The sequence below is a fragment of the Ischnura elegans genome, chromosome 1, assembly GCF_921293095.1.
Source record: "Ischnura elegans chromosome 1, ioIscEleg1.1, whole genome shotgun sequence".
NCBI lineage: Eukaryota > Metazoa > Arthropoda > Insecta > Odonata > Coenagrionidae > Ischnura > Ischnura elegans.
The window spans coordinates 168,472,821-168,485,052 of record NC_060246.1 but is presented as its reverse complement, the minus strand read 5'-3'; the positions used below and the strand labels follow the sequence as shown (position 1 = coordinate 168,485,052).

The 12,232-nt window shown below is 38.4% G+C and overlaps 1 protein-coding gene across 4 annotated transcripts in view; it reads right to left on the bottom strand.

Moving 5' to 3' along the window:
- Nucleotides 1-12,232, bottom strand: part of LOC124173509 (coiled-coil domain-containing protein 96-like) — a 63,444-nt gene that overhangs the window by 45,896 nt on the left and 5,316 nt on the right. For all 4 annotated transcript variants that reach the window (XM_046552963.1, XM_046552960.1, XM_046552968.1 and 1 more), the window contains exons 2-4: nucleotides 8,953-9,635; nucleotides 8,448-8,720; nucleotides 6,370-6,720 (exon numbers count right to left, since the gene is read on the bottom strand). In XM_046552963.1, the coding sequence (XP_046408919.1) occupies nucleotides 6,370-6,720; nucleotides 8,448-8,720; nucleotides 8,953-9,635 (1,307 nt within the window). The remainder of the gene's footprint in view (nucleotides 1-6,369; nucleotides 6,721-8,447; nucleotides 8,721-8,952; nucleotides 9,636-12,232) is intronic.

Genomic DNA, 12,232 nt, shown 5'->3' with positions numbered 1-12,232 from the left:
ATGTGTCAAATAGTACAAACTAATTCTTGATAATCTCAAATTTGTACTACAGGAACACTATGATATCGAATTACTCACGATAAACAGAAATAAGCACATTTGACTCCCGGTGCCGCCAGGTCTATAAATAGAAGAACAAATAGTAAATAATAAACACGGATAACTTTGCAAATAGTTTGAACTATCATTAATCGAAAAAGTATAATTGACAAATAATAAAATGTAATGTGTGACTCCTTTCGCTAGACTTCAAACTGTACGTTAATGCTAGCGCCAGGATTTTATCCACCATTTTTCTCTTAGTTTTAAAAATTCGCATTGGCAATAATAAAAGCTTAATATCAAATACAGCGAAATTATTGTTATAAAAAACCTGCTATTAAGAAGGAAAAGGAGCTGAAGAAATTATGAGAGACATTTCCGACCCCTCACTCTTTACTACCCGAGCTCTAAGCGTTGCTGACTAGGAAACCGCCGCGGCTACCCGACACATGACAAATATCATATAATAATTACTTTAACCACTAAGGGTAAAAACCGGTGCAAGCAGTGGCGCCGACTCCATGGGGCTTGAGGGGGCCGCGAGCCCCCCCAATAATTCGTTATGGGTGTGAGGAAAAAAGTGTCAGGCTTGTCGATTTTCCCTGGAGTGTCCAGATATCGAGATTAGAAGTATCAGGGTTCTAACTTTGATCATATGACTCTTATAAAATGCATAAAAGACTTACAATTCACTACTTAAAAAATTTCCCGGGGAAGGATCCCCGGTTTGGGCCCCCCCAATATTTTTTGTAAGGCGTGCCTGGGTGCAAGTATGCAGTAAATGCTCACGAAATAATCATTACACCCTACATAAATAGAAGCGGAATGATAAATTTGCAGTATATAATAATTTGTCCCTTTATGTGCATGTATATATGAGTGCATGTATATATGTCAGCGGAGTGCAGCAGATAACTACGAAAGGAGTATAGGATACTAAATTTCCTTGAGAAGCAGAAGTGGTGCAACAAACTGTCCTAAAACTTTTGAAAGCGACTGTACTTGTAACTCTGATGTAAATATAAGTGAACTTATGGATATATTCATGTAAAAATCCCCATCTCTTAGTTACTCTTTCATTTTGATGACAATAGAGTATGTGCACATTTTTGGGAAGTGATCTTAAAAAAGAATTTACACCTCAATTAGGCTAAATTCCGAGTCTGAGAATAGAGAGGTACTTTTTAAGCGAGATATTAATTATTAAAATTTGCAAAATTAATGATGCGCTGAAACACCAGTCGGCCATATTCTCAAGGCTGTGACGTCATTTTGTTCGACGTGTTCTCAGGTATTCCTTGTTCTTTAGGGTGAGCCCCTCTACAGCGTATACTGAGTTTGGAAAGAAGCCATGGAATGCCTTATGAACTAGATTTAAAGTGTGTACATGCCATCATCTACATCTTTTAATTCATTTGTTTCTCGGTTACGCTGACGACAAGACTCTTTTCAACTTTTCTACCTCGAACTACCTAATCGTATTTCTTACTCCTCGGTTCTCGCATTTGCGTTCGTTTGCAGTTTTATAGTGACATTAAAATTAAGAGACACTTAAACAGTGATGATCCTTGAAATAGTACGACTTAATCCGTGAAAAGTAAGTCACTAATTAGTAACTAACTTAGTAACTGTACCCGTACTACTAACTAAAAAACGGAAAATTAATTTTCGATAAAAAGTGATAGTTTGGGTATTCAAAATGTTTGTAATTTAATTCCAAACACAGTGATGCTAATATTTTCCAAATCGGATGTGAAATAAGCTCATTATTACGTATCACAAGTCGGGACTACTTTTTGGAAATGCACCGCGCGCAGGGATTCCTCGCTTAATGGATAGTCATAACAAGACACTTGTACCTTGAAAACCAATAAACTTATGCTGTGAAGAAATATAAAATGAACCAATTATTAAATTGTGCTAACAAATGCTTCGAGAAGCATATTGAAACCGAATGAATGAAAAGTAATCGTCTCATCTAACTATCAAACATTTGATTTCCAGCCCGAGAGATTTCCGTCATTCATCCGGACCAAGTTTTCAATAACCAATTTTTAGATATACCTCACAAATGCTATTCATATACCTCAACCAAGCAAATGTACATCTGACTGACATATCTATGTTAGCGAACTGAAAATAACTTGTAGAAACATTGAGATAATCAGAACTCTGCTTTTGAATACATTAATTCTACGAAAGAACAAATACGTCGACTAAAAGTGCGTTTTTTTTTTAAAGAAATTAAGATCAGATTATTGCTTAAACTGAACCAAAATGTAACTTCAGTTATTTGTGCTTACGTTTAAAACCTTAAATAGCCCAGAATAAGAAGAACCCAGCTCACTAACGGCAATTTAATAATTAACTAAGGATATTCATCCAGTCACCACGGGCCATAACTGAATATGAAAAATTATTTTTCGTGAGTCAGTAGGTTAAATAATAATAGAATAGAAAATAGTTAAATAGATAGATTAAATTATGATCGGTATTTGAAATGACAATAATACAAATATCGATAGTTATCTACCTACCGGCACTTTTACTTCCGTAAACCTTCGAATCGTGCTAACAAACTTATGGCCAATTACCTACTGTAAACAATCTCACTTAATTCACTTATGTTAGACCTAATTTCCGATGAGGTTTCCCGTCCATTTCTCTTTATTATGAATGAGACAAGACAACAAAAAAGCTCCAGTTCAACATTAAAACTTCGTTCCGAGGCATGTAGGTATAGTCCAACATAAACAGCACGGTCAATCATTGAAGCATCCACCTTCGGGATATTATTTGAAGAAACCCTCACGAAACCTGATTCCATGATAAGCACTTTAACGTATTTCCCTTTACACAGATCAGATCCACCAACTTTTTCCAATGCACACGTAGTTAATTGAATCATAAACACGATCATAACACGATAAACGCCTTGCACGCTGATGAGATAGACCAGAATGACGTCACATACCGAAGAGCCAATAGATGAGCGTTTTCGTCTGCCTAATATCGTTGCTAAAACAATGCATATTAAATAGCAATTATTAAACAAACTAAGCAACAATTAATGCTGTTAATCGAAAGTAATGATATTTACGATACACTTTATCGAATAAACTGCATTTCAATCGTATTCCTCCCGAGTGCACATACTCTATTGTTTACCATTTTTCATAGAACAAAACTGACTTGAACATTTATCAGGAACATAGGTGGACCAAAGCGAGACCTCTGCTTTAAAAGAATGTTGTTCCAACGAAATCTGAATGCTAATCATAAAAGAAACGGAGAGAACCCCGAATTTCCTCCCTTCAGAGGGCAAGAAAACAGCTATAACTATGGCACATTTGTTCATTTATTTCACAATTTACATCCAGAAACTAAAAACCAGTAATAAGTAAAGGATTTTATGATGGTGAGTCCACAAATTAAAACATCCACGGTAATTGCCGTGATTACTGTCTCTTTCAAAAGTGTAAACATTTCATCTTAAGAAGTTTCATTTCAATGAAATAATTCTTTTTGAGACGAAAAATTGTCCCGAGTCCTTGTTAATAATGTCAGTACACTTCTGGTATCTGCCAGAACAAAATTAACATTGTGTTTCGCCACGATGATAAACTTTTGGCCACTATTTCCACGAACGCAGTGTGTTTACGGCTTCTTCAAGCATTACTCTCGCCACACTCATGCAGTTCACACGTCACGCGGCGTCAGCCAATGGAAATACGTTTCGCGCCGTGGGCGTGGCCGAAGCTCCTAGCGGACTTTCAAAGCTACTTATCTCGGTTAAAAATCGAATTTGAGCTCTAAAATTTGGCGTGTGTGTTTTTCATTCATATCTTGTTGGTTTTAAATAATGAAAACCAATTTTTAATTTTGAGTGTTCCCTCCTATTATGAGTTTCACATTTTTTTAGGGAAGAAATCAAGATCACATTCCCCAATATTTCCAGACCATAGTCTAAATGACTGTTAAAAATAAGCAAAATATATACATACATCACATGAAATCAGAAGGGATTATCAAGCTTAGCTTTCTTAAAATAAAGAGAGCTTTGGATAGCTTTTTGTTTACTTCAGTGATGCGATAGCTCCAGCTACGTTTAATGTCAAGGTAAAACCCAGGTAGGTAACTTAGTAGGCTTCAGGCTACAGGTAAGCTTTTTTGTTTTTCCCTGTTTAGTAGAAAGCCATTAACTCTAACCCAATCATCTGCTAGTGCTAGATGATATTCTACACTTTCTACAGCAGAGATCAGGGGCGGATCCAGGATTTCTTTCTGGGGGGGCACAAGCAAGGCCGTATCCAGGATTTTGTTCTGGGGGGGCACAAAGATACCTCGTAATACAAAATGAACGCAATGTTAGTGGGACCATATTGAAAATCTTGCATATTTTTAAGGATCTGGGGGGGCATGTGCCCCTGTGCCCCCCCTAGATTTGCCCCCTTGCAAGTCAAAATTGTCACTGCGTTGGTGAGCGGGAAGAGGGAGAAATTCACTGCAGGGACCAAACACCAGCCTCTCAACTGGAAAGCCCAAAACACACACACATTCACTCACAACAAACATACACAACAAGATCCTTTGTGGGGGTTGTAGGGACCTCCACTAAGGATTCTCGCTCCACAAAAAACCGGCTATCTTCAAAGGATGGGCCTGTTCAATCACCTACAGATGGCTTCAATTTTCCGGGAGAAAAAATATTGCTCCAAGAGAGCGTTGTCGGGGATCAGCAAGGGGATGCGGAAAACACACGTATACATATTTCGGTTACAAAGTAGCCCTCTTCAGCATGCTCAAAGAAGAACCAAATGCACTTGTACAACACAAGGCTGATAGTGGAGGGAATAGGAGGATAATCAAAAATATAAATAGGAAAGAGAATGGGGAGGGCTGAAGATTAAGGGGCCAATGAGGGAGGATTAAAAGAGAATTGGTGTTAAAACATACGAGGGGAACCTATGACTATAAGGGTTAGAGGGGAACGGGGGAGGGAGGTGAAGTGATTGGCTGGTGTCGTAACGGAGGAGAGGGGGGTTGAGGTGAGGGAGAGGGGGGGGGGAGGGAATAGGGAGAGGAGGGGAGGGTAGGAATGTGGGAAGGGAGTGAGGAGACTTGAGGGAATTTTTAACGGGCGCTGAAATTGGTAAACATTCAAATTTAAAATTTAACTGTTGAAAATCTCATGTCCAGAGATGGAAAAAAGGGAACTGTGAGGGATAGGTCCATGATCGCTGTTGTTTTTGTATATAAAGAGACTTTCATAGGCGTCTAGAGTAGATAAGTGGTTAGGTGTTTGTTTGAGTAATTTAAGATGGCTGTCTGATGTTTCATGTCCAGTATCAATTAAATGTTAAGCCATGCTAGATTTTTCTGGCCTGTTGTATCTGAAATGGGCCATGTGTTCTTTGAACCTGGTCTTAATATTTCTACGTGTATGACCAATGATGTAAAGACTATCACAAGATGAACAAGCAATTTGATAAATTCCGGATTTGTTATATGTGTCAATTTTGTCTTTAGTATTCCCCAGTAGATGTTTGAGTTTGTTGCTGTTGTTACTAAATGCGTGTTTGGTGTTGACTGTTTTAAAAATCTTCTCTACCCCTTTTGTTAGTTGTGAGTGGAATGGAAGTTTTACGTAGCGCGGTGTTTGGCCACTTTGGTCCAACTGTCCCAAATTTTAATGAAAGTAATAAGCTGAGAAAGCTTGATTAAACATGATTAAAGATATAGAGATGAAGCAGACTAAATTATGAAGAATAAATAATTTTTTTAAGATTTAGGAAAATCAAACTATGTAAACGCTAAAAAAGACATCTACATAGTCCTTAAATACTAATTGTGCTCCTTTTATTTGATAACTATTTAGTGGCACACATTTATTTTTTAACACTTTTCAATATCCCAGGAGAAGAAAAAAATTGATATTATATTATTATAGAAGGAAAACACTTAGGAAATCAATAATGACTGAAAATTGGCATGAAAACCCAATTTTTGCTTTATCAGAGTGGAAAGCTTCAACCCAAGAAAAAAACATTAGCATAAAACCCAATCATAGCCATAGAGATAGAATGGCACCCCTCAAGAAATGATTTGCAACATTTGCCCTTTTCAATGCACCCTAATGGGCATATCTGCCCGATTCTACACCTCCAGTAAGAAAAGCATTTCCCCAACTGGGCTACAGCATGAAAGGGTTGTGGAAAGCTCAATCAAAAAAAGGTACAAAATTGAGATGTACAAGGAAGGGTAAAGGTACATATTTTAGGAACAAGAGAGTTTAATGAATGATGATAGTCATTCAAAAAGTCTTACCTTCCTTAATTTACCCAGAGATCTCTGCAGTTGCTTACGAGTCTCCAGAACCAGCTGAGTGGTGCCTGAGGCTTTCTCATCCATATGGGTCATTGTGATGATTAATGTTGCAATTTTTTCCCTCAAACGACTCAATTCACTGTCTCTCTCTTCAATCTTATCATGCAACGACTTCTTCTCAACTTGGAGTCGCTCATAGTCAAACAAATGCAACCCCTCACCCAAGTCCTCGAGAGCCTTGAGAGCGGCCTCCGCCTCATTCACACGGTCTCTGATCTTGATGTACTGCAGCATAGCTTCGCTCAATTGCTTGGCCAACTGCCCCTGCCGGTTGATCAACCGAAGCGTGACCTGGGGATGAAGCACCATGATATGTACCACATGTCTCATCATCACACAGCATCTCCTGGACATATAGATACAGCCCCAGGGTAGAATATAATATACTAACTTTTGCCTAGATCCCCCAGAAAAGGTCTGCAGCCAATCGGATTAAAAATTTCTTGGGATGGAATCATGATGATACGAGTGGCGTCACCCTTTCCATTCATATGACCGAGCTCTTAACAAATTTCTGGCTACAGCTTAAGCTAAGTCTCTATGGCTTCATCTCCAGATGAATTCAATTTAAGTAATTACACTCACTTCAAAGCTATCATTGAGGACACACAAAAGAAATATGTATGTATTATGTACGTATTTGTGGTCAAGTCCTGAAGGAGCTAGGATTCATCAAGCTAGTTGGGTGGGAAGCTTTAATATGAAAAATCTGCCACACCACCCTTGAACATAAGGGGAGCATATGGGATTCGCCACAATATACTTAATCTGCAAACTTAATAAAATACAAACTAAAGCTGTGTATTTCTCTAAAGACAGTTACAAATGATCAGAGTGTGTAACAGAGCATTTACTTAAATTAGGTACGGAGCTGCTACAGATACTGAGGATATGGACTATGCTTGAACAATGAAGAAAAATACCCCTCAGAGCTATCTGGAGAATATCCTCTTAGATCATCCCTTAGCATGATTCTAGGTTCCAACAGCTATGAATAAATAATAGAGATATTTTGCTGAATGGATAGGCATAGGAATTTTTAAAATTAGAATTAAGGACTACAATTACAGCCTAGAGGGATTCATTTGTCAAATCACACTTCAAAAGAAAGAAACAGCCAACGGAAAAGGTTCCCCTTCCGATTGATTTATTTGGAAGCGAAAATACTTGTGAAAATTTTTTGTGATGTTGATGTGTTGACACGTGTCACATGGGGTCTAAAATACACCCCTAGAAAAGTTGTAACTTTGAAACAAAGGGGTTGTAAATGGCAATTATGTAATTTAACCCTTTCGAGACGGTGAAGTTCTCGCCTTAGTGTGACTGCTGTACTGAGCCCCGAGAGATTCTTCCTTCCCCTCTGCACAGAGCATTTTTACAGGACATTCGTGAAGAGGGGTGTCGCGGATAATCACACTCTCACAGCACCAACCTTTTTCGACCCTTCCAAGCACAGCCTCCGTATTATCTCGGACTCCAAGGGTAGTTAGTCTCCCTCCTTTCAGGGTTTATAACCCTAACAGTGGCATTGGTTCACGGTCAATCATGCTTTGATTATATGAATTGGCTATATGGATAATTGTTGCTTGATCGTAAATTGCAACTTCGAATTGAATTCCTTACTTTATTCTGAGAATTGTCAAAGTTTGAACAAAGCTCTGCCGTCAATATTAAAGCATTTAATGCAGCAACAATTTCCATGCAGATGTTTATACTGGAATCGCAGTGTAAGTCGTGGTTAATATTTGTCGTAGAATTTCATATAAAAATTGTAAACGTTGCTCAAAAGACATTAATTATTATTTGGCCAAACTTTTTCTGGGCCTTTTAGTCAAAGATGTCCCTCACTTTTAGGCACTATTAATGGAACCAAAAGACAGAGCTTGCCACAGTCATAGTGTTAAATTCAGTTGACTGAAGATACTTAAGTACCATGAATAAGTAATAATTATGTATGTATTCATTTTAATTTCTGTAACTACCAAACGTGATTATATTCTAAATATGTATGTATTTACCTTGTCAGATAAAGTTTTCCCAGTCTGGCTGTTAATTAGCCCTTGACCAAGAGTCTCTTCCTGTTTCAGCAATGATTCCAATGCCATCACAGCTTCCTCTTGGGTAGAATTCTTTTCATTTATTAGCTGTTGAGACTCGTTTTCAATTTTGTTTTTTTTATCCAAAAATTGAGTTCGGATGTCATCAAAAACCAGTAACTTCTTCCGATAGTGCAACTCAGCTTGTCCAGGGCCAATGTAATTTGTCTCTCCTTCATGGTATGTACCCTCTGCCTGGGGCAATGTATTTAATTAGAGAAATATGTACTCATAAAATCATGCTGATCTAAGAAGTTCATCAAATCACTACTTTCACCTTTTTTACTGACTTCACTAAAACAAAACAAAATTATAAAAACATTGATTTGGAGGACAGAAATTGGTCTGAGAGATGGGTGACTCAGAGATTTATAAGAGCTAAACAGTAGAAAATAGAATACAATGATAGAACCACAACATTAGTTACCTTTTTCTTCTTAAAATAGTCAGAAAGCATTTTTTGGAATAGTAAATTTTTTTTCCTCAGCTGCTTCCTTTCAATCAAAAGATTTTTACAGAGCTCCACCATTTCATTTCTATTAGGCACAACTGCGTCTTGATGATCCTCGGATACTTCATCCTCCGATAATTCTTCACCTTGCAGTGACGGCTGAGAGCTGAGGGATTCTTGTGATCCTTTTGTTTCCTCCGACTTCTCTTCCTCATCAACGTCATCAGACCGGGATTGTTGGGACGGCTCCCTTTGGTCATCATCAGCAATGACACTAGCCACTTCGTCACCTTCCCTGCCTGTTATCAATTCCTCTTCTGTTCTCATAGTCTCCGGTAGATTAGACTCATCCACAACTTCCACAGCTTCACTGTCCAAAGGTGGAACTCCAGGGGCTTCAGTGCCATCACCAGACTCCATAGCATCAGCTTCATTGCTTTCACCCTCTGGCTGAAGTGGTTCTGACCTGCCTTCCGCAACTACTTCTTCTGCTTTTTCCTCATTTTGTGCATCTTTGTTAGATTCACTTTCCCCTTCTCCCTGGAGCAGTGTTGTAACCACCTGCAAGACTCCATCGTCTCCTTCGTTTGCCTCTTGGATGACTGAGAGCATGCCTTCTTGCTCCCTGGAGGGAGCATCTTCTTCAGTGTACTCTTTCCCTTGAGATATAAATTTGCCAATTACATATGGGTAGGAACAATGACGAGCCATTCTTAGGTTAGTTTAGGGTTTTTTTTGCAAGGATTCCAAGAGTGCTCATAAGCAGCATAAATTTAGTCTCCTACATGAATGATAATGAAGCAATATCCAAATTAATACAAAGTAAAAATCTATAATTTACAAGAAATAGCTTTGGCCAATTTCTTGCCTTGGGTTTCTGAGATTAAATTTTACATTTCATACTACATGGAATGTTTGGATTTTCAAGGCTATTATTTTTGCACCCTTTGCAGATTTTGCCAAGTCACCCACAGTAGTCATGCCAATGGAGGGATTACCTGCTTAGATTGTTACACTCTGTTTGGTATCTAGAGGTGAGGCTAAACATTCAACAACCTCCTTAAATGTAGTCACTTAGTGACATGAGCTTCAATGATAAATCCATAGCACATGGCCCACTTGAGTTTTATTTTGTGTTCCACAAACCACTACCTAGGTCAAGAGAACAGGTGTGTGCACATATGTAAGGGGAAGGGGGATCAGGGATTGACCTCCCCCCCTCAAATGAGGAAAAACTGCCACGCAGTTCCTTCATGAATGAATCAACCTAATGTTGATCTTGGCCCACCCAACTACTTTTAACCCATCATCTTAAGTTGTAGCTAATGACAACTAGCCCAGTACATGCAAGAGATTGAGAAAGATAAACCCTTAGGGCAGGATTTGGTTCTTTCCCGGCGAATGCTGTTGATGAAATCTTCTCGGGAAATCAGCCGGGTGATGATGGCCATTGCTGCCAACGTTTCGCCCTGAAGACGATGGCAGAGAAGGCCATCGAAACGTTGGCAGCAATGGTCATCATCACCCGGCTGATTTCCCGAGAAGATTTCATCAACCCTTAGGGCCTCACAGAATCTAAAAAAACATTCGTGAAGTGTGAAGACAGCCGTTCGTCACTGAAGCTTTGCTCTGCATTGGGGATGCCAAACTAATGCTTATAATCTAACAAGGATATAATTATGCCACAGCACCAGGATACATATATGTATATAGAAATATATGCTAGGCATATTCACAAAATCATTTACGGCAGTTTACCATCAAAGTCATGCAGGCCCCTATTATTGGTACGGGGTAACCAATGTGAGTGCTGTACCACCGCAAAAGAGGTACTATTTTACAGAAAAGAGCTGCTAGGATAACTTCCAATTCCAACTCACAGGAAAATTGTAAACCACTGCGTGTGGAGCATGGGTTTAAGACATTGTATAATACAATACATATTTAGTTTTTAAAGTATACTGGGACTAGCCACGGTGAAAACTTATACGGGAGTCACCCGCAATGCACAAATAGAGCGAAAGATCCAGAAAGATTCAAAATCCGGATCCCGGTCAAGGCGGATGATTTTTTTCTCCATTGATCTTTCGTACAATACATATTTAAATGTTTAATTAATCTAAAAGAGAATTTTTATGGCCTTTAACTGGTGCTCATGTCCATCAATCATAATAACAGGTGTAAAAAAATACGATGCAGCCTCACTATAAGCTACTAGTAACAACAAAATCAATTGACTCCGTCAAACTTTGGCCATTTCAACCACTTCTGCCGGGAGGCCTGAGATATTTAGTTAATGAGTCACTGTCACTGGATATTTTTCCTGAGAAAATAAAAATAGCCAGAGTTGTGCTGATTACCAAGAACTGTGACCCCTAGGACATGAATAAATACAGACCAATTTCTATCAGTATTTTCAAGTTTTTGAGCAAGTCATCTATAACAGAATCTAATCATTTTAATCTAAATTTGATAATATCTCAAAAAACAATTTGGTTTCATGAAAAATTGATCATTCGAAATTGCCAAGGCTAAGTTCATTCATAATGTCATTAGTGAACTTGACTAACACAATTCTAACTCTGGAATCTTCTATGACCTTAATAAAGCTTTTGATTCTATGGATCATTAGATCTTACTTTCTAAACTTGACAGATATGGCATCTCTGGCATAGCAAGTTGGTAGATAAAATCCTTCCTAACCAGTAGATCTCAATCAGTGAGATATATATTCTTTGACTATAGGTACCTATGCAACATCTATACCTCTAGGAGTCACTGAAGGTGTTCCCCACGGGTCTTTTTTGGGTCCTCTAATTTTCCTTATCTGTACAGGCATCCCCCGAGTTACGTATGTCTCGACTTACGTAAATCCGTACTTACGTAAGCGATAACCGTATTTCAAATGATTACGTTAATTTTCGAATGCGAGCGCGAAGAAGTAGATATTCGCTCGTACAACCTATGGTAGAAAAAATATCGAATAGTTATAGTTTTTTACGTGCTAAAAATAACAAAGTGACCCATTTTTGTCATTCCTCGAAGGAAATTTCATTAATTTCTGTAGAAAAATCGCTTATAAATCCCAAGTCAGCAATCAACGTGAAAATTTGCAGTTCTAGCGATGGATGTGGTGGCGTATGTGGTTGCGCTCATTTCTTTACGATACAACTTGTTATACAGCAATCTCTGAAGCACCAACGCAAAGGTTCGACTTACGTAAATTTCGACTTACGCATAGTCTGCCGGAACGCAT